This window comes from Lipophrys pholis, assembly GCF_963383615.2.
Source record: "Lipophrys pholis genome assembly, chromosome: 6".
NCBI lineage: Eukaryota > Metazoa > Chordata > Actinopteri > Blenniiformes > Blenniidae > Lipophrys > Lipophrys pholis.
This window is the reverse complement of record NC_137629.1, coordinates 22,583,518-22,609,914: the sequence shown is the minus strand read 5'-3', so window position 1 is coordinate 22,609,914 and position 26,397 is coordinate 22,583,518. Positions and strand designations below refer to the sequence as shown.

The 26,397-nt window shown below is 42.4% G+C and overlaps 1 protein-coding gene across 1 annotated transcript in view; it reads left to right on the top strand.

Annotated features, from left to right (window-relative positions):
• Window positions 1-4,858: 4,858 nt before the first annotated feature.
• LOC308110816 (glutamate receptor 3) overlaps window positions 4,859-26,397 on the top strand; it is a gene marked incomplete at its 3' end in the record, with an annotated part of 83,076 nt that continues 61,537 nt past the window's right edge. The window contains exons 1-2 of the mRNA XM_080465406.1: window positions 4,859-5,082; window positions 5,513-5,671. Coding sequence (XP_080321532.1) covers window positions 5,004-5,082; window positions 5,513-5,671 — 238 coding nt within the window. The 5' untranslated portion in view covers window positions 4,859-5,003. The remainder of the gene's footprint in view (window positions 5,083-5,512; window positions 5,672-26,397) is intronic.

Here is a 26,397-nt window from a genome sequence, read left to right as displayed (position 1 = left end):
TTGTGCGTCTTTCACCAGAGAAGCTCGTTTCTATGATTACTGAAATTAGTTTCTCAGCATGATCAGATTGATGCGGCACAACGAGGAAAGACAAAAAAAAAAGACAAAAAATTGATTATGAGTGAGTTAAGTCACTTGTGAGTGAAGGGAATGACTATGGTGCCACTGACCCTCATCTCACTTTACTCATCAAAAGAAAAGATTCAATTCGAAAGCTGTGAAGTGTTTAAATCCTTGACACACAAAAAAAAAAAAAATCTGAATGTAATTTGCTGAACTACACTCATTTCTTATCCATGTATTTATTTATTTGCAATAAATCTTGCTAAATATAAGTCATCATTGCTGATTCAACACAAATGGCCTTGATGCATTGCAGCCCATTAGATTAAAGCTCCAAGGTAATCTGTAACAGATTTAAGAATTTATCCAACCACCTGGTTCGGTATCTGCAAGTCACCGGGTGCCAAGCCTCTGATCACACACAAGCAGGGTTTGAGCAGATGCGGCGTACTGAGACACTCTTGTTTTTGTCTCCGCAGTGTGACGAGAGCAGGGTGGACCAGTCAATTATGGTCATGGTTTGTCTTCACATGACAAACACATTTAAAAATAAACGTGTATCCATACAGGCTTTGTGTCCCCGTATTTATGAAATAACAATTTCAAACATAATGACAACAATGGTTCACTTTTGTGATAACGCCGTTTTGTTTTCACCTGCAGGGTTTTTAATTGGTTGATTTTCTTCTCATCTTTCCCCGTTTTTTAAAGGCCAAATCCCCACGTGACCCCGGACCTGCAGCGATGAGTCCCACTGTTCACCTGGGCAGGAAGTAGACAGCCGTGGCCTGGCTCCAGTACGCAAGGAGTCGCCTGCTGCTGTTCTCTGACCTGACAGTGAGAATCTTAACAACGGGAGCGAGTCCGGCAGATCCACGCACCTTCAGACCAAAGACTTTATCAACCAGTGGGAGCAAATCAGTGTCAATACAACAGGAAGCACTTAGATAAAAACCTAACACAACCCACAAACCAAATACTTGCAAATATCAGCTACGTAATAGTGTTTATAATCACCTACACTTGGAAAAAGTAACCTGGAGCTAAGTCAGAGACCAAATAAAGAATTTAATAGCTTTCAATCAATTCAGAGAATGTTTTGAGTCCTTGGAAGTGATGAAGCTGAAAATCACAGCAGACTAGTTGGCAAGATGTTGCCAGTTTTTCACACTGATTACTTGAATAAAGCAGACTCCCAGGATAAATCAAAGAGGTCGCATTATTTATTCAATCAAGTAGTTCTACAAAATTATCTTCTTCTTTTTTGGGGGGGGCCACACAATACTTGATATTGTTCACCTCCCACAAACCACAAGATTATTTACATAAAAGAAAAGGAAGACTGTTTTCACTGACTCATATTGCTGCTTACTCAGTAAACATGCTTGACACAATGTGGGGAGACAGAAAGACGTCATGGGGGGAGAGAAAAGGGGAATGACGTAGAGTGCAGAGTTGGGAATCGACCTTGGACCTCCATGGAGGAGCAGTTGTGTCACTGGTGTGCCCACGTGTTCGTATCATAACCACTGACTTTAGCTCACATCAAGAGGCAGTACTTGAAGTGGCATGGGCAAATATTATCTTACTGTTGGCATTGATTGTCATTAACGACATCCACAGAGATGAAAAATTCTTTAGATATCTGGAAACCATCTGATCGTTACTTGTCTCGCGGTCTAGAGAGCAATGGCAGAAGATTAGACTTGAATGTTTTAATGTGTGAACGATAAGGGGAGATGAAACAATTTCAATTGTTTGATACAAGAAGCAGTTCAGATCTTTATAGGGACACTCATTGAATTTGACAACTGATCAGTTCAGCACTCAAGTAGTATTAAAATCAGTAAATAGATTAACATTATCTGCAGAAGCTTTCATATATCTTACAGGATCCAGTCTAATCACCACATGATACTTGTGTTTTTCATTGCTTTTATCAAAAAAGGGACGTGTCCTGTAATTGTTGTGGCGTTTTATAATTAGTCTCAAAGAAAACAATTGACCAGATATGGTTAGTTATACAATAAAGCATTAACAAAACAGTAAACAATGGGTTTAATAGCCAAGTAAATATAACAAACAACAAAAGTCAAGGATCGGGTGTACTGTATGTCACAAACTCCAAAAGTATGAGATGTGCTGACATACACAGCAATTTACAGCATTCCCTTCAAGCAAAGACAAAACAGAGTTTAAAAAGGTACAATTAAGGTACAACATAGAAGACAATACCTCTTAAATGAGTCATGGAATATATTTAAATGAGAATACAACAACAGTACAAATACAATAGGAGGTGAGTACTGTTTATAAAGTGCGAAGTTGCAAAATGTTGTTTAGATGATGAACATTATGATGCTACGAATGTGTGGCGTGTTCTATATTTTCACACATCAGTTTCATTTTGCGATCAGGAGAAAACACAAGCCTGTGATGTCAACTCAATGAAATAATTACTTGTAATAATGAGCAAATCAAACACAAATATTTGCACTTGTGCCCTCTAAACTCCCACAGAAGCAGAGAAGAACCTCTCTTAATTAACCGTAAACACGTCTTAACTTTGTATCCTCACAGAGGTGAAGATGAGGATTTCACCCTGTTGTGTGTGTGCAGGGGAAGGCAGGGAGCAAATGAATAATTCTTGTCGGTGCAGACTCGCACTGCTCTGAGCTATAGCCTGTGAATCATCGTCATCATGAGATAAAAGGCTACATCTTTTCATCGGTTTGTCCGCTTTTTTTTCCCTCCCTCCGCCTGCTTTGAGTACCACTCCTGCGAGTGTTTTCAGACCCAAAAAGGCATATCTCACAATTATTTGTTTTCATTACCGACCTTATCTGTAGAATTTTCACACTTGTGACTGAAAGGAGTTCCTGCCGAGGTGGAACCCGGAGCTTAATGCGGCGTGGCCAAAATGTCCTAATTGCAAATAATGCAGCACACTCATCATCATTTATATCAATTATATCAAAGGCTTATCTCAAATACTTGGGCTCCCCTTGTAGCGAATAATGTTTTTTCATTACGGGTTTTGTTTGAAATTATAAGTGATTAGCTCAGTTCCCACAGAGAATCAGCACGCACTGTAAATGACCAATTAAACCGTTTCTTTGGTATTCTTTCAATTAACTGTTTTGTGTTGCAATTCAGTAAACCAACATCACAGGTGGCTTTATTTTTGTGTGTGCGCGTGTGTGTGTCTCCTCAATCCAACCGCCATCAGCATTTCAAATCAAGGTGCAACGTGATGAGCTTTGTGGAGACGTCTGCAGGTCAGGGTCTGACATTTGCCCGGTGTGACTTCATCTGCTCAGGTCAAGCAGCCAACATGCCACGGCTTTGACACGTAAGGCTTTCAGGACCAGCGAATCAATGTGATACCATTCAACATTCATCCCCAGAGACCCAGTGAGTTGTGGGAACAGACATCAACTTTGACCCTGTTGGGAAAGGAAATCCCCTCCTGTGATGACTTGCTCACACTACATCCCCACAGGATTGACACGTGTGAATAGTTCGGTGTCCCACTACAACTTGTCTCGTGTAGATTTTGAAATGACAACATGTAAAACGGTCAAACGCGTCAATCACCCTGATAGTCTTAAGCTCTATCATTTCCTGTTCTCATGCAAAGCACAGCCTGTGCAAATCAATAGAATTGTTCATCTGTTAGTGATGCCAGATTAGCTGCATCCCACTAGCAGAACCAAGGCTGTTGCAGTCAGCAATATTTGTGTTTTTCCTGAACAAATTCCAACGTGGAGCTTTTTTTTTTTTTCTTTTTTAAATGCAAACATAGGATGCAGAATGTGTTTTTGTGGGAAAGAAATCTTGACGCCTTACACTATTAATGGCTGAAGCCGCAGCCATTTGCAATGCAATTAAAAACTCAATTTTCAAAGCACTTTGGTGAGGGTGATAAATGGGCCAGTAATCCCTTAATTGTCCGGAATCACGGGAATGATAGATGTTTCATTAGAGGCAAAACTTGAGGTAAATAAAATGAGTTTACAGAGGAGCAGAAGTTTATTAGCACTCAAAGTACTCACTAAATACGTGTGTGCATCGTGTGTGTGTTGCAACGAGCCAGTGTTCTTTAGCGATCTGTCAGAATTCATTAAACGATCACGTTTTCAGGACCATGGACAGCTCTGCTGGCTCCCTGCTATTCACTCTGCCAGCGCATGTAAATGTGTGGGACTGTGTGAAACAAAGAAAAACACTATTTACTGATCACGTTGCACTTTATTAAGTAAAGAAGGGGGACTCAAACTTTGTAGATAGTGTGTGTGCCGCTCATGTTTGTTTCATGACCCATCTTTGAAACGCAGCAGCCCCCACAGCTTCCATGTGGTCGGGAACATTCAGAGTCATTGGCCACCTGAGATTGCGGTGTTTTTTTATTGATCCGGCGAGCGGTGGGCTAATATTGACACGTGCCGCTCTTATTTCGAGCTGTCGCAATAATCTAGCGGGCTGGGGCTTTTTAATCTAATGTCAGATCAAGTCTGACCAACATCGGCCCGCTGCGACGGGTCCAATCGGAGTTCAGATCAGCTCCTTCTTCTTCTTCTTCTTCTCCTTCCCTCTGCAGCCCACCCCTCCTCTCTCTCTCGCTCTCTCGCTCTCTCTCTCTCTCTCTCTCTCTCTCTCTCTCTCTCTCTCTCTCTCTCTCTCTCTCTCTCTCTCTCTCTCTCTCTCCTCCTTCCCTATATCTCTCTCTCTCCCCTCTCTCTCTTTCTCTCTCTTTCTTAGTTGCAAAAAATGCTCTGCAGCTGGGCTGTACCTCAATGAATGAATTGGTGCACTGTGAGCGACCATCATCTCGCCCCTGGATTTCCTCTGCGCCCGGCTTCCATCCCGAACATATGAATTTGCTTAGACAGACCCTTTTAAGGAGTTGAACAGATAGGTCGGAGAGAAGAAAAAAAGAAATGGCACAACGCTTGGTTTTCTTTCTCCTGTGGCTCTTTGACCCGTCATTCGCAGGATTCCCTAATCAGATTAATATCGGTAAGTGTGAACGGTTGCGAATTGTGGTTCTGTGCGGACAAATTTATTGCAAGATTGCATTTTTTATTTTTTTTTCCTGTTACCGGATACGGCGCGCGGAGCTCTGCGCATCGAAGGGGGGGAAATAACTTGAATATCCCATATGCTGCAAGCTGCGAGTCGGCGATTATTGAAAACTCGTGTAAAGCAAGTGCCGGTGTCGACTGTGTGATTGTGATCAGTGGCCGGTAACGAGCGGGGAGTCTGATCCAAAGAAGAGACGGTCAGTCACTCCGAGTTGCGGACGGGCGCGCATCAAAATGCAAGGGAGTTCTGTTAAAATAACAGCTGGCTTGTCTGTGACAACACGATGCGCATAGAGTTTGTCCACACTTAGTGAAAATGCGGGCCTGTGTTGCGACTGTCTGATCTTGGTTTCCATGTGTTCAAGGGGGACTGTTCATGCGCTCCACGGTGCAGGAGCACAGCGCGTTCAGGTTCGCGGTTCAACTCTACAACACCAACCAAAACACCACGGAAAAGCCTTTCCACCTCAACTACAATGTCGACAACCTCGAGTCGTCCAACAGCTTCTCGGTCACCCATGCATGTAAGTGCGTCTTCTTTTGTCAGTCCGTCCACATCATCCACTCCTGTCCACCAGGAACGGGCAGAATTATTTATGACCAACTCATGCGGAGCTTACAGAGAGACTGCTGCTGCTGCTGCTGCCCCTTGCAGGAGAAGCTGACCAGCTCATCTCAGTCCACAAACTCCTTAAACACATTTTTTTTTTAATGGTATATGCAGCATTATTGCATAATTGAACAGTCTTACCCAAAATATATAAAATGCCATTATAAGGTGTTACTGAGAAATGTAATCAGACAGTTTTTTCAACACTTTTGCCTGTTCAAGTTTACAAAAGATGGGATTTATTGCAAATACACTGAATTAGGATTATGTAATACCATCCCCTGGTGACATGCAGTTAACAGGAAATTACACAAATCCCCTGTGACATGCTGAGCACTGGAAGAGGTCAGGGGTCATGATGTGGAACAAAATGTGATGATCGAGATCTTCAAAGTGACTCTGTGTTTAATAAATGTCTTTTATTTAATCACTGAAATTGCTCACTAATCAAGAAGAAACGTGTTTACTGATGTTTGTATGATATGGGACAGTTGTCATATGTATTTATCTCATTAGGTGGTACAACTTTACCTCGCAGCCCTTTTATTCCTTCACCCCGTTCAACAGCAGCTTCTTGAAATCGGCAGCAAGAGAGGAAAATTGGAGAAAATGGAAAGAAAGGGGCTTGACAGCACTTTTTTTTATGATGTCATTTTAAATGGTGACTTCAGTTTGGTTGAAATGCCAACTCTGTCGGCGCACGGCTCACTCTGACTGTTGGGGGTGCGTCCCGCTAACCCCTGTGTGGTACGGTCATAATGGCCCTTCTGACTCTTCATGTGCCAGAGCGTCTCCGCCTGCTCCATCCTCTGACTCCCCCTGTGCTACAGAGCATCTCCCCCAGCATTGCAGAGTCAGCTCATTAGCACTCAGCCCTCATAGCACCTCACTGTGCTGTCATTGGGTGAAAGGGGGGAAAAAAAAATCCATAGCTCCCCAACCAACGCCAGCAAATGAGTTGGGCTCAGACCTGCAGAGGAGGTGGGTCTGAGCAGTGAGGGAGATGAAGCAGAGCATCATATCACAGCCAGCAGAGCTGCAAGTCCTGTGACGGAGGCATCCATAAGAAACAATAAGCAAATGAGAGTGAATAAATAATAGATAGTGCTGTGCAATTTCACGCATGTTGAAGAGGAATGGGAGCATAGAAAGGAAAGGCTTGATATCAGAATCTAATTAAATTCAGGGGCAGACAGAGCTTTCGCAAAGGAAGAGGTTCCTGTGGGAGCCGTGACCCCGTTTCTTATTTCTTGCTGCCATGTCTTTGCATCTTCGTCAAGAGTGCCGTCTCAGAAGTGCCTTAAACTTTAGATAAAAAAAGAGAATGTAAGCTCTTTAATGATTCAAACAAGCTAATGTAAAAACAATATATAAATAAATAAAAATATAGAGGCTCTTATTAAATATCAACATTTGCGGAGCTTGGACGTGCATGTATAAAAAAAATGTTTTTTCTTAGTCTTGCAAGGTTACTCTCAAAGTATTTTTTTTAATGCTAAGATGATCAGCAAACTGTCCTTCAATCTTTCAGTCCGAGTTGCAGCTTTTTATTTATGTCTAATTTGTGTGATGTATGATCTGAAACTTTTTTTTTTTAAGAGGGCACCAGGAGACTGCTGTCAAGCTGAGCTCACAAACCACAGACAGCTCATGCTGAGCTCAGTCCACAAGCACCTCAAGAGTGTCTCCACCAATGTAGTGAGCAAAACAGAGATGACGGTTATTAAATATCACTTATCTGCTGACTTCCAGGCCTCTGAGACAACACAGGGTTTTACATTTGTCAGCGCTGTTGTTTGTTCTGCAAGCTGTCACAATTATTTAGTGGACATTTAAATTCCCTGTGTCATCAATAGCCCCATGTGAATGAGTCAGACCTTTGTCAGCAGTCGCACGCATCTACTTTATGATTGGACAAGGTTTCACAAAAGTGGCATTTATGTGGGTTTGGGGAGGAGAGCTATTTTGGGACAAGCTGCATTGCTTCATTCAAAATGAGCCCTGGCTTGCTTTTTTGACGTTTTTTTTCTTTTCTTTTTCTTTTTCTGATGTTATATTGCTTCAGTGTGCTTCCTGTCTTTGCTCTGGGACAGCCCGTGCCAAAGTCCTCTCTGACTCATCACAAAGATCACACCCCCTCATTTCCTATACATCCCTCCGACGTGTAATATAATGCTGTGAGCGGAGCCATAAGACGTGCATTCAAATTAAACTTTAGTTAGCGTTTTCAAAACAAAACATGGAAATCCTTTGCTATTATGAAAACACAGTCTTGTCTCAGAAGGATTTCTTTCAAGTCAGTTTCAAGTCCCATGCCATTAATTGAATTAGTGACCGTCGGAAAAAAAACAGAAAAACAATGCTTGGCTCCAGTAATCCTTACGGCCTGACTTTGTACTGCAGCAGCAGCATGGTATAGGCTTTGGTGGCGACACTGTTGTTGCTTTGAAGTGACATCAGAAATTGTGAAATGTGTAATTACCAGTGCAGGGTCCATAATAGCTGTGGAAGCAAGGAGTCAGGTATGCTCACAGAAAAGGCAAGAGAAGTTCAAAGCAAAGGGTACCAGTTTGAAGAAAGCAGACCAGACAGCTTTAATGTTCCTGATGGTCACGGCCAGCCAACTTAATGACACCACCATCCTTTTCTCTCCTGTTTACCCTTCTGCTTTTTCTTCTTCATCTCCTTCTTCATCCTCCTTTACCTGAGGCAAGAGGGGGTGGAAAAAAAAAAAACATCAAGCGTTGCTCTGCTTCTCCTTGCCATGCTATTTATTAGATTACTTGCCTTGATTCTTGTTAAAGCCAGATTTTGCCCTGCTTGGCTTTTGAATCTCATCTCACTATTCCTCATTCCTCATTCTGTCATTAAGCTAATGGTCTGTGTCCCTTCTGCCAGCCTTTTTACATGTGCCTACCCCTCTTTTATTGAATCCTTCAGGTCCTCAAACCCTGGCAGTAGCAGATGCTTTTTTGGCTTCACTGCTAGCCAGCCACCCCCCCTCCACCCACCCACCCACCCACTCACCCACCCACCCACCCCTTGTTCGTCTGCCATTATTGGTCATGGACAGAAATGCTTCACTCCAAGACCAAGAAAGAAATACAGACCAAAACAAAACACGGTTACTCCGTATTTGTCTTTAATGGCACGAAAAAGGGAGTGCAAAAGGAGAGAAACCGAAAGCGTGCATTATATTGTATTGTAAACCAAATGAAGCAGAGGTTGAATGAATAGGAAATCTTAAGATGTATACTGGCTAGTTTCTGCTGAGAGTTGCATGATAACATTGATACTGCAAAATTGTCTGCAGTATATCGCATAAATCCGAATAATTTATTGGCAACCGAGCCAGCTAAGTAGCTGGCCAAGAAACAGTTTATGAAGGAACCTAAAGCCCAGTGAAAACTGCAGAACAAATAAACTGATTAATCAGTGAGCTATTAAAGTGTAGGAAGTCGTATCTGGTTATCTTTGACTTGAGCCAATTCTAGCTGATTTCCCTGTTTCCGGTTCTAAATGCTAAGATGAGCTACGCTGGCTCCGGGTACTCATATGCGTTATCCCCACACGTTTTTAATGTTGGACCCGATGGAAGACGTTAAAACAGCCAACAATACCTCCAACACAGCTCTGACGGGGATACAGTTGACTTACATAGTGCAAGAAATTTCACACTTCAGGACCTGCTTTGTCAGACAGAAAATTAATTAGTGCACATTGTGGCATATTGCACTCTGACTCGATGCTAGATTGATCATAATGCAGAATGATCTTTGGTGCCAACATGTGAGCACTGTCAGAGCGTGCGAGGATCAGAAAGTTTATGGAGCCAATTAAGACGCATGGCATTTCCCTTCTCACTCCGGAGGAAAAACTGCAGCAGATGCTCGTATTTACATGCGTGTGTGATATCGACATCGCCAATCATGTTCGTCATAAACTTCCAAGAACACAGACTCCGAGCTCTCCTATTATTTTCGGCGAGACGGTTCCTTAGAAACATCTTCTTTACTGACCTTTACGCCCACCCAGAGAGTGTTTGCTCCGCATATGTTGCTGAGAAACACCAACCGTCTCTGTGCACCGGCGGCCTACACAATGACTGAGCACATGTGGCAAATGGCATATGTCGTGAAGCAAAGACGAACGGGTCCTTATCAAATCTTCACATGTTTTGCTGAGTATAGCTTTTGGGGCTGTTGCCGTGGTGGTGTGTGAATGGATGGTAAACAAAGCGACAGGGAGACATGTTTTTCCAGTGTTTGGCCTGACAGAGACAGGCCATGGTTGAGAGAAGCTCCTCAGGTGATTGTAGTGGTACCACACTCCTTGTTGTTGCAGGCTGTAACTCAGCTTGAAAGGTGTGACGAGGAGAAGGTGGCCGGGGAAGGTGGGGAAGGGAAGGAGAAACCGTGTGGCGGGAGGGAGGACAGTGACAAAGACTGCAGCAAGAAACTGGAGGGAAAAGAATGTGAGGACGGATGTTTTTAAGGTTGCTTTGGCTATGTGCGCTGTAAGTGTATGAGTGTTTGTGAGAGAGAGAGTGAGATCGAGAGAGAGCGACTTCTTCGGGCTATGGGGGTTGTACCAGGACATGCCATCATAGTCCAGCTGTGTTGGAGGCACAGATGGAGGTTTGTTTATGCTTTCATAGGCATGTGCGTGTGTGTGTGTGTGTGTGTGTGTGTGTGTGTGTGTGTGTGTGTGTGTGTGTGTGTGTGTGTGTGTGTGTGTGTGTGTGTGTGTGTGTGTGTGTGTGTGTGTGTGCGCGTGTCGTCAGACACAAGATGACAGACACGTCATGTGTGCTTCTTCACGTTCGTTACACAGTAAATCTTTTTGAACTAAATCCACAATGACACAATTCATCATTCATTTGAAGTCAACGGTCAAGGTTAAAAGAAATGTTTCATGGTTACCCTGCGTCTTCATGTGCAAACTATAAAACCTTCAAAAATATGATTTTGGAAAGAATGAACACATAATGATATATTTCTAAAAAAGCTAAGCTTGCAAAAACCCATTAGTCAGCATATTTAAAGCACCATGACAGAGCACAATCCTCAGAGAGAAACACGAGCCAGAGTGCAGTGATGTAATGGTGTGATTTTGAGGCCAGCAGGTCAGGTGGTCTCAAAGGACCACAGAAGTGGTTCAATGTGAGCCTCAGTCAAATGAGTGGTACAGAAAGGGCATGCAATGGGGTCGCGATGCTCTGGGAGCTGCAAGTTCCTCTGGAGAGCAGCAAGACATCGGCAGAGGAGAGAGACTGACAGCCGAGCTCAGATAAAGAAGGATGAGGCATGGAGAAGGTTGGTGAGTGTGTGAGTACAGTCACATTTGAATGTGTTTTTTAAACAAGCATTGTGATGAACTCCTACTTACATTGGTGGAATTTTGATGAAACACAGATTAAATGTTTATACAAGCACCTCAGCAATCGCTGCTACGTTCTATTTTGTGTGAATGGATAATAACCTTCCTGCAAAGGTCTTGGCATGATTATTATCACTGGTAGTATTTTGTTATAATCGCATGAATTTGAAGCATTTTCATACATTTCACACATATTTAAAGCTTGGAGAAGTTCCAAAGGCCAATTCTCCAAAGGGAAAATTATTTTGACCTAATTTACTAGTCATGAGACATCCTCTGCTGTAGACTTTTGATTTTCAGTCAGGCAGTATATTTCTAAAGCAGTAATGAGATCCCCCCCCCCCCCAAAAAAAAAAAAATTTAAATACAGAACATCGAGCACACTCCAAAGTAGATTCAATACACTGAATTTTTAATCGGCATATCAAACGATCCTCTTAAACCCAACCTGAGGAGAGGTGCTGCTGTCAGAGTGTTATTTGTCTTGGAATCAGATGGCAGATGTTGTTTGGTAAAACAACAGATTTCCTCCACTCGCTACTGTGGTGGCTTCAAATCTCCACATAGCTTTCACACACACTGGGCTTTTGGCCATTTTCGGCAGCTGTGGAGTCTGAAAATTATTTTTGTGTCGGGGCAAATTTTTGATTTGGAAGATCACTAAATCACATCATCACATCATGCTGGGGAGACTTCTCCAAACCTGGCAGTTTCAATCTTCTTCAGGCGTGTTCAGACAGTCTGCACAGATCTTTTTTTTTTTTTTTCAACTTTCTATTGATATCCTGCTCAGTCTCCCTCAGCAAATATCATGAATTGCAAGATCGAATTTTTATTGAGGTAGATGATTATGAAGTGTCAGCAAGTCATGGTGTAAATATCAACATCGGAAAACCAATAGTTTCAATACAGAATTACTGTGGATATGATACAGCTAACACTCTTAATATAATGCACTGTGAAGCAATTCTGGGTTTGGATACAAATCCTCTTGCATTAAGAACATGTGCATCGATAGAAGCTTTTCTATCCAGCTTAAACTCCAATCTTATCTGTGTAATTCACCAAGGATAGTTTTATGTACTGTATAGTCTGTGGTACACTGACCCACATGTGTGCTTTATGGCAAAGCCATGAACAAGGTGTAGATCAGGCCCCTGTTTTTCCCAGCAGACATAATGCAACATGACAGCCCATCTATGCTCTGCACATCTGTTCACCAGCGTTCGAATAATGGGGTGGTTTTTGAACTACAAGTCAACAATGACAGGCCAAGTCTGTGTTCTATTGAAGATGATATCAACACAGCCTCTCATGATGAACAAGAGGAGCTGGCTGTAAAAAGAAGTGGCGATAAACGCAATGAGGGACCTCACGAGGGGAGGCGCACAGAGTCGTAGTGGCGCATTAAACACATTTGCTGGTGTGCTCTGTGCAGGAGGAAAATGTTAGTGATAAGAAAGAGGCCCGACATGTGGTGAATTTTAAGCGAAATGAACATGGGGAGGCAACTGTGGGGAACTATTCAACTTAGGAGCACTGGGGATACATACACCAACTCCATGTTATGGCTGGTTTCCATTTTGTTTTCTCTGCCAGCAAAATCTGTCAAAGAAAGTGGGGTATGTTGTTGGAAAAGATCATTTCTCATCTCAAAATGTCATTTACCGCTGTGCACCAGGGAGGGAGCACGTAAAAGAGGAAGAAGAAGAAAGGAAAAGCATTTTTGAAAACTTGTCACTTGTAAAGATCTTTGGTCGTGCAGTCAGCATTTCGTTTTTTTACTTTTTCTCCCTCTCTGTGTCTTTCTCATTTCTATCTCACTCTCTTTATATATATTTAATCCCTCCCACAATGCCCATTACGGCTATGTTCCAGCAGCCATTGCAGTCACACTCAGCTAGCTATTGGCCATTCACTAGAGTCCTCTACAATACCCATAATCACTGAATCAGTAATCCCCTACTTGAGCTGGAATAGCACATCCGCATCGTGCCTCATCGGAAGTTGCTGCATTGGTCTGGCTTCACTGGGTCCTAAAGAAATAGAGGGAACTCTGTAGTCTTCCTCAGTGTGAGCTGCTGACTGCATTGTCCTAACCAAGGTCAGACATCCATGTGAGAAATGATAAAAAAATAAAAAAAATACTTATCTCATTTATAGAGAAGCCAGCAAAAGGCATTATCGGGCACCTTTGTGTTGTTTGAATTTAGCAGACCACTCGGAATACGTCTTTTTTCTTTCGGTTTCCCTGCCTATGTCTGTGTCGAAGTCTATATTGTATATAAAGACAGTCAAAAATGAACGAGGACATCAGAGCTGAGCTGCGATGAATACAAAACACCAACAGGGAGTGTCACGATGTACTCCCCCAACTAGTAAATATTGGATCACAGTGCGACAGGGCTTCCAGCTTCCAGTGCTCCGTCTGCCGACTGAGCAGATTGATCTGCACGTTTCTGGCCGGTTTCAAAAGAGGCAGTCGCTAGCAGAGCCCTGCCAAAGCAGCATGTCTGTGCAGAAACAAGGGCTCCATCATAACTGATTGCTTGTGACAGTTCACAGTCGCCGGGCCACTGAAGCATCATAACCTTGTGAAACTAGTGGATGGGCACTCTAGCATTCAGGCTGAAGGAGAGGAGGAGGAACAAAAAAAACAAACAAAATTAGCATATTTCTTGCAGTGTTACAAGAGGCAAATGAGACATGCCTTGCCATGAGTAGCCTCTGTGGTTAATATTAAATATATCTGATATAATGAAAGAGATAATGCAGACCCACACCTCAACAGATAAGGTGGATTTCTATACGTTTGGTGCAGCTGTTATTACAGTGAAGAATGAGACTGTGGCAGTGTCAGAGAGAGGTCTGTTGATGTGTTGGCTTCAACAGCTAATGACAGTGAAACACAAATATCTTCGGGCAAGGCTAAAGAACAAATCCCAGGCCTCTCAAATCACTTTAGCTGTGTTGTCACCATAACAAGCACCAATACACTCCACATTGTCCACTGATTCACACAGAGTGCATGAGCTCAATCACATCTGCATGAGTGCTGCAAAGAGTGATAATCAAATGAGCCTGAGTAATACGCTGTAAATATGCATGTCTAAAGCTCCATCCTTGCATTGGTCATCGCGAAGGCTGTTGCCATTTCCGTCCATCAGTCCTCGTATTAAGAAGATGTTTGCACATGAGGAAAATGCTTAATCGACACGCAGTGGTGTGATCTTGCTTTACATGTTTCTTACCGCTGTTCTCCCGTCCTGAGTGCTCACTATCCCCATGAGTGAGAATTAAGTGAACATGATGTGCTCTTTCAACCATGACCCTCCTCTGTTTCTCCCTCCAATGGTTAATTCGGAAAGAGCTGTTGTGTGGCCCTTGCCATTTCACACATGGCTACGTAAAAACCTGTGGGCGGTTGCTCCCAGGCCACTGTCCATGTTTGTGTGTCCATGCATGACTGTGTGATGAAATATTGAAGTGTTTTATCATCCTATCATCAGCCATTGGGTAGCTGTCAGTGCCACTCCTGTCCTTTATTTTATTTTCTCCACTCTTCTTTATCACGGTGGTATGGCTTTATTTTCTGCAGCGTGGCGCGCAGATCAGGAAGGCAAACCTCATCTGGACCCATGACAGAGCTAATCCATCGCAGCTGCAGAATGAAAAGGCCGTTTGGAGTGAATCCATTCCAAGGACCTCAATGGAAAGCTTCTCTCAGATGCCCGTGCCCTTTGCAGCTCTGACAGTGCTAGAATATGATGAAAAAAGACATGGTGGAGTTCAGTGGCTTAGCTACGCCTGTAAAAGGAAGGAACGGCGGAGGAGAGAGAGGCACAGTGCTAAACATGTAGCGATGGAGTGACCGCTCACTGTGTTTGAGGACGTGCAAGGGCGCCGGATTGTAAGAAGATAGCACATCAGCTCCACTTCCGTTCCTTCACATGCCTGTCAGGTGTGCAAAAGTTGAACATGTGCATTATGCACTCATTTTTCTACACCTCTTTATACGGTAGAGCTGCAATGACCGAGATGTGGAAGGTGGCCAAAAGGAGCTCTTTGAGATTAACCTACCACAAAGGAACGTACAACGTGTTTGAATAGTTATGGTTTAAAAACAGTTTGCTCTATCTCGTCTAAATTCACAGTGAGATAGAATATCGTGTCTTTTTAAATGTGTGAAGGGCACAGATTGTCATATATGCTTTATCTTCCGATGCTTATTTTTCAGCAGTCTGTGCAATGCATTTTCCTCCTACCTATTGTAGTGTTGCTACTGCTGCTGCCGCCGCTGTACAAGTACCATCCCTAAGCTGTAAAGGGATAGACTTTGGGTCCTTTATGCATAAAGAAGCTTAAGTTTCGGAAATTGCTCCAGAGTGGACAAAGTTTTTGAAAAGTCAGCAACCATTTGACTCCCACTTTCAGAGGTTTGTCTCTGAGTAAAGCCCGGTAGGTCACCTTGTAAAGGGCTGAAACATGCAGGAGTAAAGACGAATCCTAATGCGTGAGCACATGTTGAATGATTTGTTTTCTTCTATCAGCCCTCTGTGATCAATTCTCACAGGCAAAAAGCCATCATACAGCATTAATGTTTTGTTTTTTTCTGAAATGAATTTTGAAATTGCGTGAACTGACCCAAATTCCATCACGGTCCATCTTTGTCCTGTCAAAACCTAAAATCTCAAAGCTTTCAGCTTATTGTGACTTTCCTTCATTGGAACATGCAGATCATATAAAACTAGAAATCAAACTGACACCAATTCTTTTCTTCGGCATTCGTGACTCGCAAATAGCTATTAAAAGTCCTCTCAGAATAAAATAGAGTTTGTATTTTTCCCTAAAGGGGGAAAACTGATTGCACGCTTTTGTTCACGTCACTCCATGAAGTGGCTCTGAAGTAGAAGTCCTTTTGCTAAAAATCTGTATTGGTTTTTGTGGGTAGATTTGTTTCAGAAAAGTATGGGGAGTAAGGCACATTCTAAGGGTCTGCATACTGAAGCTTTAGAATATAAAGTGATTACAGCTCACTCACTTACACAGGCACCTGTTTTCCAGCTCAGTCTTTCTGGTACCGCTTCCAGCATTATCATTCAGGGATGGCGCACCGTCTCAGCAAGGGCACTAATAAGATGAAAAGTGGCACTGGACTCAACATACTTAACCATGCCTGCATCTAGGCTAAAAAAGGAGAGGGAAGTCTTTAAGTGATGTCTTCAAGGTTAAACAACTGGTCCCAGCTCCTGTCCTCATCGACTTGTTCTATTATTCTCCAGAGAACGACAAAGTGCCGGGAGAGACTAGTACTGGAAATCTGCTGCTTTAAAATTTGGCCCCGTAATCAAGCCTCACAATGGCAATCCTTCAATGGATTGGTTTTCATGCCATAGGATATGAATGGTGATATGTAATTTGATTAGTGACACCAGGGGCAAAGGCTTAGGTTACATGCGCAGGAAGAGGACTTCATAAGATTGCCAGATAGTTATCCCCTCTAGGTGTCCCTGTGCAGTACACTCTCAGCTTTGTGCATTTAAGCCGTACATGAGACACGGGAATCTGAAATCCCCCTAAAGGACAGAAGCAACCAGTCAGGAAACATTAAACTCAGATGATGTGCTCTCTAACTGGAATATGGAGATTTCAAGACTCCTTGCATTTTTGTGTCGCTGATGAGAAAAAGAGAGAAAAAGGACAAAGGGAAACTGGCTTAGTAAGAAGAGATAGAAGTGATGGCATACAGGAGCGCAGGAAAAATACCCAAGCATTCTGACATTGATGGAAAAATATATTTGCCTGTCTGACATCCATAGAGTTTACTCTGCTTTGTTTTCAGTCATCCGAATAAGAAGAAGAACAGGAGAGGTTTTCAGCTGCCAGGAATTTTCCCTGCTGCGCAGAATTGGATTCAAAACAAGGCAGCTGGGCGTGGCTCCTTATATCACCACACATTTTTAAGTCAGTGAAGCCCGGCTCTCCTGGAATCACCTTAAATAATTTAAAAGCATTTTCTCAAACTATCAATTTAAATTTATTGACATCGTGACAGGATTTGTTCATGTTCTGTGATTCCACGGAGACAATCTTCTCCATTTCAGGTTGAAGGCAAACACCAAAGTCCCCCCACGCAACCAACAATTTAAATGTTTTCTGCAGTGTTGAACTGAGTCGTCGGAGCTCTATTTCATCGCTGTCTTTGTCACCCCGCCTCCTCTATTTCATCTCATTCCCACCAGACGGTGATTACACTGCGATAGGTGACACGGGCACACCTTTAAGTGGTGGTCTGTCCTCATGCAGTTGCCACACACACACACACACACGCACACACACACACACACACACGCAGTCCACACCCCTCATCGACCACAATTCCCATGGCCTTCCTCACGTTATGCACCATTCTCTTCTCCTCTTTCACAATCATCCTGCAAAGAGGAGCATGCTTTAGGCCCACAGTGCTGATTGGTAGGATTAGTAGTGTGTGAGGGACTTTGTCACCAGCTTCCGGGAAATCCAATTACAGAATATCATAAGCCTTACATGTTTCATGCTCCGGTGAATCCCTCTTAAAAATGCACACAGCCATACTCAACGGGTCAGCGTTTAGCCGCTGTCCTCCCTGTGTGCTGTCGTGACATCCTCCTGAAGGTGAGCGGAGTGATCATCTTTGATAGGATAAGACAAGTCCTGTAGCACTCCTCTTGCCTCTGCATTGCAGCAAATGGAGAGTTGTGTGTGCCTGGCGGAGATGGGATTGTTATTTGTTCTACGTAATGCACTGGGATCTCTCTGCATGGCTGTCAAGGTGAAGCATGAGGCCGAGGGTTTGGGGATGTTATCTGATCAAATAGATAGTCCTTAATTGCATGTGTCAGAAAGATGGCACGCAGCGGACGTCGGCATGCAAAGTGAGATTCCTGCACATATCAGTGGAATCTTATCAAGCTGACTTTCCATCCAACAAATCTCACAGTTGTGCCACAACAGTGTTATCAGAACTTCTAAGATGGACGATGTATTGAACATCGAAACAATATTCTTGGTCAAACCCCTTTGCTCCTGTCACTCTGCATAATGAGGAACTGATGGGGTTTCCATGATAATAAAGACATCCGCCCCAGTGTCGTTCCCGTTGACCTGTGTAGTGAGTTCAGTCCAGTGTGTTGTTCTCTGTTCAGACAAAAGCATGATGCTAAGACCTTGAAGGTGAAAATATCTGTCAGAAGGAGATGGAGTTGAGAGTCATTGACTCCCTTGAGGATTGCTCACCGGCCGATCTCACAAGTACAGGACTATATCATCAAAATGGCAGGTGGAAAGGAAAAGGAGCTGATGGAAGAAGGGCTGCAAGAGAAAAACAAGAGAGGAAAGAGAATAGTAAATGAACTCTGGTGATGTGTGCCACTTCTGACCTCAGTAACTCAGGTGCTGGGGTGAGTAATGCTTTTACTGCACAGTCCTTTTGACGGTGATTTGCAGCAGTGGAAACTTTGATGTTTTACTGAAGACGACAAAATGTTTTTAATACGGACCTTGAAATTGACTTAATCCTGTGATGTTAGCTGTGTGTGTGGTAATAAAAGAAAAAATGTCTTTTGACAAATAAATTCTGTGGATTTGATTAACAAAAAGCCGTTTTAGTCTTTAATAATACCTAAGAAGTGAGAAGTGCTGCACTAAATACATATTATCAAGGTATTAATCCCATTTAAGTTCAATAATTTAATTTATTTGAGATAGTTTGCCCAAAGTTTCACTTATTTATATGTTAATTCAGAGTTGTCCTTTCACTGTTTCAGGAATACTAAAATATAATACTATATTGTCAGTGTGGGCCGCACAGTGGAGCAGTGGCTCTTTCGTGGGTTTCCTCCGGGTACTCCGGTTTCCTCCAACAGTCCAAAAACATGCATGTGAGGTCAATAAACCCCTCGGTGTGACTGTGAGTGTGTGTGGTTGTCTGTCCGACTGTGTGTTTGCCCTGTGACAGACTGGCAACCTGTCCATGGTGTATCCTGCCCTGGCCCACAGTATTCTGGGATCGGCTCCAGCGCCCAGCGACCCTGATAGATGGATATTCTCAGTGTTGCCAGTAACAATCATTCATAGATCTAAATTGCATGAAAACATGTTTAACTGAGATATTGGATCATAGGATTATATTGTAAAGTAAATAATGGTATGGTCCTCAATGTCCTCAACATGGCAAACCAGAACAGGAGTGAGAGGAAACCAAAGTACCCAGAGAACACCCATTCACACACAGAGAAAACGTGCAAAAAAACAAAATGAATAAACTGGATCCTAGATTCTTAAGTAGTAAAGTGAATCAAAAAAAAAACAAAAAAACATTTGTTTTGCTCAACAGCAGCTCTAATGTTACAAATCAACTGCCAGCGTTTTCTCACAGCCCTCTGCAAAGATAGAAGGAAATCTTCCCAAACAGTTTCTCATTGTCCTTTTATGTACCTGATTGGCATGTCCGATCAGTCGGAGCGCTACAGCTCACAGGTGATGTCCATCTCCCTTCCACTGCAGCTGAGGAAAACCCAACTGTTAAAAGCGTCACAAAACATTCAAAACATTCCAGCAAATTTCAATAACTTCATCTTTTCATCCAAAACTAAAACTGACTGCCTTTTCTGTACATGCTACAAAAAAAACAAAAAACAACCAAAAACAAATATTCTATTTAAAATGCAACAACCTTCAAACTAAGATAAATGTGCAAATTGCCATCACCTAAACATGGATCCAAAGAAAAACTATTATGTGCCAGTGGTGGCTCCATGACAGAAAGTGTCCGCTCAACTCAATGAGTGTTCAGTTCCAAACACCCACAACCATCTCCTTTATTAGTGTAAAAGGCTGTTATCAACGTGACCTCACTGGTCATTTGATTTGATCCGCCTTCACAATTTAACAGCTCATTTACTAAAATCCTAATGTTCAGTTTTCTATATGTGTTTCTTTGACACATCTTTTGATATGCAACACCATGCAACACCTCTGAAAGAGTTTAATTGGAACCCTAACGAGCAGAACTGAATGGTATTACCTTTTAAAACAGGTGATTCGTGGCAGAGCTCTCATTACGGACGACAGTAGAGTGTGCAGGTGTAACATTTTGACTGTACAATAACAGCTGTTGATGTCAAGTGGGCCTAAGGATGACCTGGTCATTATTCCCATCCATCCATCTTCAATCCCACTCCCTCCTGTTCAGGAGCAAATCCAAGCCAACTACAGTCGAGGGCAAGGCACAACATGGACAGGCCAGTCCATCACAATGCCTGGATTCAAACCCACGACCTTCTTGCTTTGAGGCGAGAGCACTAGTTCCAATATCGACATTTGCGTGCTCCATGGTACTTTCCTGACAATATGCTTGGCCCCTAGACTGCTACTGGCTGAAGTTTAGGTGGCTGCCAAATTTCCAAATTGGAAATGAGATTTTATTATCATCATTTCACAAAGTTTAGCATTACTTACAGTTATCCTCTAAAGTTCACCAAAGAGCTGCGTGAGATCTAAGTTGAATTTAGTAGTGAAATTTTACATTCGTATTTAATTCTAACCTAATTTCTTTGCTGCGTTCAGGCAAACACCTCCCGACAATAATGGCCTAACACTCGATTGCAAGGGTGGATGAGTTCAACATCTGAATGGGTTTGCAAGTGCAACTCAAACAGCTGTGCCGGTTTATTATTTCTGCGAGAGCTTTCACAGGATTGGCTCTGCTCACGTGAGCAACGTCAGGGCCCACGAAGAGGAAATCTGCAGAACGTAGAAGGAGCAATAGGAGCACACACTGCGGTCACTGCTCCCCTGCTCGCTGAAGGTTTTAATATGACGGTGCCAGTTGCATCCTAACATATGATCGGTATCTTTTGATTGGCTGCTGTCTCTGAAATGCTGTACCACTTTTAAAGCATCCTAAACATTGACTGTAGAAACACTGTCACGTTATTTTCTTAGCAGAAAACTCATTTGGTGATCACAATGTCTACATTCACCGGGCTACTTGCTATTCTCTCATAAACTGGAACCTTTCAGACCGAATCCCATAAGAAAAGATAGATTTTAGCCAATATTGAACTTGCAAACAACATTACTCTTTAACTTGCACTGCATTTAACAGGGTTTTTTTTTTTAGGCTCATCTTTCTAGCTATGGATTTCCTTGAGCCTTAAATACAATTCAATTGAAATCAAATAAAGGAGGATGAGTTTGGGCTTTAAAGGGAGAAAGCACACCGCTGTAAAGGAAGGGTGCGCTGGATTTATAACACCACAAAACAAGAGGAGCGTTGCAAAAACAGAGTGCAGCACTATAATTGGTTTTATTTGTTTTTCATTGTTTTTCCGAGTTCGAGGAAATCACAGTTACGAAAATGACCTAAACGTAAAACCAGTTCCATAAATTTCCAATGTTTCCGAGTTCAAAAAAAAAAAGAATCTTGTTCCATAACTTGACCAAAAATATAGTAGACACTGTTGGTTCAACCAGATGGAGGAATCTTTGTCCACAAAATGTAATTTCCTGGCGTCACAAGAAGCATATTGATACTAAGAAAGTAGAACGTCTTCTAGATCCCGAATCATTACATATTCCTTACTGTACTCATATTACCATATTTAAATCACCATGTAGAGGTTTGGGACATTCCAAAAGAGCATTGCATCCACTAATCATTCAACAGAAAAGAGCAATAAGAATCATTCATGAGGTTGGATATCTGGATCATACGAACACATTCTTTTCAAGCCAAAATTAATCAAATCCATGGGTATGGTGTGATTATTTCTTTTTGTACAACAAAGACGGAAAGCATATTGGATTTCAAAAACTGATGTAGAAGAGGTTGGATTTTTATACATTTTTACTTATTAGCATTCTTTTTTAAAAACATGTATGTTCATATATAAGAATATGCTTTTTTTTGTAATTTTATTTTGATCAAATAATTCCAGGGAGATTCTGAAAAGTTCATTCATTCATACAACTGCCATTCCAAACTGGGTTTTCTCTCAAACATATACGGAGAAAATGTCTCCACGGCTCTTTCCAGACGAGTGGTAGCGCTTCACACAGGCAACATAAGAGATGAAGACTTTAACCAATCACATTGTCACATGTCAGGATACAATGATGACTGGCTCCACCTACTTACTTCATCTTATTTGCGCAAACACATTTTGGCAGCGACCTGCCACCATATCCTGTTATTTGTCATTTTAGAAAATGGATCAAGTTTTCACATATGTGGTGTAGAATGAGAAAAACTAAGTATGGCATCATTTTTATTTATAGTGACGCTGAAAAAGAACTGCTCATCCTAATTGTACATTCATTACGTGCTACCATTCAGACCCACTTTGATAGAGACACGCTGATTTGACTCATTAACGTTATTGTGCGTTGTGACTTTTATTACCATATTTAGCAAAGAAGGAAATGTTGGGCGTTCACAATTTGCAGTTGCATGCGCTTTATAGACACAATAAACCTCACATTCAGTTTCCGTTATTAAAGCTAATCATGTATATTTCATTGCTGTTTTATTTGGCTAAAATAACACACATTCATTTCAAGATGGAGTAAAAAAAAAAATACCAAAAAACCCCCAGCTAAATGTTAGAATTTTAGTTGGGTGAGATGGCAGGGGAAAAAGTGACTGTAGGAAGTTAGAAACCTGTCCTCGGGATGACCTACGCTCTCTGTGTGCAGCTGAGCTCGAGGCTAAGCAGCCTTAGTGGCAGAACATCCCAGGTGCAGGCGACATACTCCCCTTCATCCATCATGGACTGTACTGCTCAAACACACATGTACATGTATGAGAACACACACACACACACACACACACACACACACACACACACACACACACACACACACACACACACACACACACACACACACACACACACACACACACACACACACACACACACACACACACACACACACACACACACCTGAAAGCACAATTACGTTTACTCTGTTAAACATAGAGTTTTCCCAGAGCTTTAAGGGTTAAACACAGAACACATGACAAGGCTAGACTACAATGAAACATGATGGAACTTTCACAAAATGAAACACGTATGTTTCAGAATGAATGTTGTTTTGTTTTTTGCTGGAAAGGCACCTGGAGAGGTCAAACTCAGTCTATGTTTTCCTGGATTTATTTCCTATCTTTTCTTATTCTCAGAACATTTTGTGCTGCCTTGCAGACTTTTTGTTCTTATCATATGCATATTTGTACTTGGTGGCCATTTCTGCACCTGCACTGCAGTTTCTCATGATTACATCATTTGATATATGAAATGACCCCTTTGCAGTCTCAGTCGACTCAAAAATCTACATTTGTTGTAAGTGCTGAATCTTTATTTAGGTTTTTTTCGGTTTTCACTGGTGTTTTTCAAACCAGCATAACGTTTCTACTGTAAAGAAGTGGTGGGAGTTGATTCAGCAGGACTGGAAACAGCTTCTTTTCACCGTTTCACGGCACCATCACTCTTGAGCGGTTCTTGAATCTGGGCTTAACAGTCTCAAGCACTTCACATCTCAATATGACAAGAGCTGATGCAATCCCCCAGGGCCCCTACAAGCTTTCTCCCCACGACAGCGTCGCTTCTTTAGCACAGGACTGGTTGGTCCTGGTGTAGGTGGGGGATGGTGGGGTGGGGGGGGAGCAGCCACGAGGACTAGAGGGAGAAGACCTGAGACACAGGCACAGGAAATGGAGGGCGAGTGGCCGAGAGGAGAAACAACGGAGCCAAGGAAAGAAAGTGAGAATGTGGGTTTTGTGAAAGAGGCCAGGAAAGCAGCTAAAGCGATACAATCACCATTGACATTTAGTGTTGCTGGCCTTCTTCCCAAGGCTGTGCAAGGCTTTGGCTCATGGGCCACAAAAGAGCATGGAAGTCCAAATACTCCAAGTGCATGAAAAGGTTTTTCTTTTTTTTTTTATGAATTAGCTCAGTGTGCCTGCAGGTAGTAGCATTCCAGGCCAGCCATCTCAAGCGATGCATCAGAAAATGTAACATCCCCGTAGCACTGCTGAGTGTCCTGATTATGGAAGGGAATGAGGGCGGCACACTGTGTGTGTGTTTGACCAGTGAACTGGAGATGGGATGCATGGTTCCCTGCAGCAGGAGAGGGGAGGAAGAGGAGGAGGGCGAAGAAGGGAGGAGGCACGGTTAGCTGCAGAGGAAGAAAAAAAAAAAGGGGGACAAGTGAGATACAAGGAGGAGGAAAAGAAAAGGAGAACGATGATACGGAGTGTCTTCATGCAGGCCCTTGTAATGACTGTCAGTGCACAGATAGTTCTCTGAAGACTTGTGGGTAAATTAGCATTAATGAAATTCATGGTGACACACAATCACCAAATCATTTCAGCTGATGCGTTATCGCTCCAGAGTTTGAGACAGGTTCAACCACCTCATTTCCTCATCGAGCGGCCCATTTGTTTCTCTTGTATTCAATTACAACGAGACAAGAGGCTGGTGCTTCTCTCCACAGCAGCCCCGTGCCAGGACCGTGTCATTTCTATATATTTTTTGGGATTTGTCCAAAGTGGAGCAGCAATCTTTGGTCCACTGATGGAGCGCAGAGATATTATGGGGGGAAACAATCTGAGGGGGAAAGAGATGCACTCAGGTGGAGAGAGATACCGCCATGCTTGAAGAGGTAGTGTGCTTTGGGGGACGACCAGATGGCCGAAGTAAAAAAAAAAAAACCAAGCAACAAAAGAAGAGGTCAAAGAGGATAGTGACGATAGTGCAGAGGAGAGAGACCGAGGGGTGTTAAAGGAGGAGAGGTTTAGCGCCGCATGGGGACACGTCTCTGGAAGAAATGAAGTCATGAAATACTTTTAATGTTTTTGGTTCTTTACTATACTTCAGTTTAGTTTCATTTTGGAAAAACAAAAACAAATAAATGGATTTATCCATTCCTTTCTCCATCTTTGTTTTTTTTAATCACTTTTCCTCGCGCTTGACCTTATTGTTCTGGTTAAAGAAACGCAGGTTGATTTTGAGCAACTCAAACGAACCCTCCACATATGTGCGCACACTTAAATAGGATTCCACGATTAATTAAAATCCTGAATAACAATTGCAAAAGAGTACGCTCATGCTAATAGATTTCGCTTGTTTGCATGCATTTTGTGGGTGATCAGCTATGAATAATAGCGTGATTGACGACACGTGTTTAAATGAGGGGCTGCTGCTGCTGGAGGACGGAGGGCTGAGTGTGAGCAAGCACAACATTTTAATTTGGTAACAAGAAGCTGGAAGTGTTGGTGGAGTTAGTTAAACTCACTGGGGAGACAGCAAGAAAGAAAAAAAGAAAATCTGACTTTGGATAAAAAGCGCAATAAGGGAGATGATCTGTCACAAAATCCAGTGCTTTGAAGACAAGCTCGCTATATATACACTATAATATAATATAACATAATCTTCAGGCTGTAACAGTTTGAGCAGCAGCAATAAGTGTGCAATCAATTCTTCCGGCGCAGATTGCTATTATTTGTTTAATTGTTGTTGTTTTTTTTTTAATGACATTCATCTGGCTGACTCTGCTATTCACTGCAAAGAAGTTTTTTCATTCTAAGTTGGTTAAAGTTTCTTTTTTTTTTTTTCCTGGAGTTTATGTACTAATAATCATTCAGCCGTCCTGTTATTCGCCCTCAAATATATAAAGTAAAGTTTCTTTAAAATGAAAGGTTGAAAAAAGTCCATGCACAGCAAATTAGTGAAGTAGCAAATTGGGTCAGCTTAAAACAAAAATGCACATTAATTAAAAAGTTATACAAAAATATGTCATTAAAAAAAAAAAAAAACCTCTTCTGCTCTCCTCACAGGCGAACCCTGCTGTTCACGATAAGAGCCAACACTTCTTTGTTTTCCCCCTCTTGACACGGAAAATTGGTTCGTTCAATTTTCTCTCAGCAGTTTTGAAAAATAATGGTTGTACCTGTTTTCACTTTTACAAAGGAGATTGCATATTTCTTCACTCAATCATGACTCCCGACCAGTTACTTCAGGTTTTAAGGTTTTTTGCAGCTCAGATTTAACGCTCATCGGCGGGCCACAGAGCATAAACAGCCTCTGAACCCAACGAGCATTAAGATGTGGTTCTCCTGGTTGGCCTCGAGCCATGAAATGAGCCCGCAGTGATTTACGGGTGAGAAAACAAAAGGTCTTTCCACAGCTCGGCTTACGGCCCTCCAATGAGAATCAATAC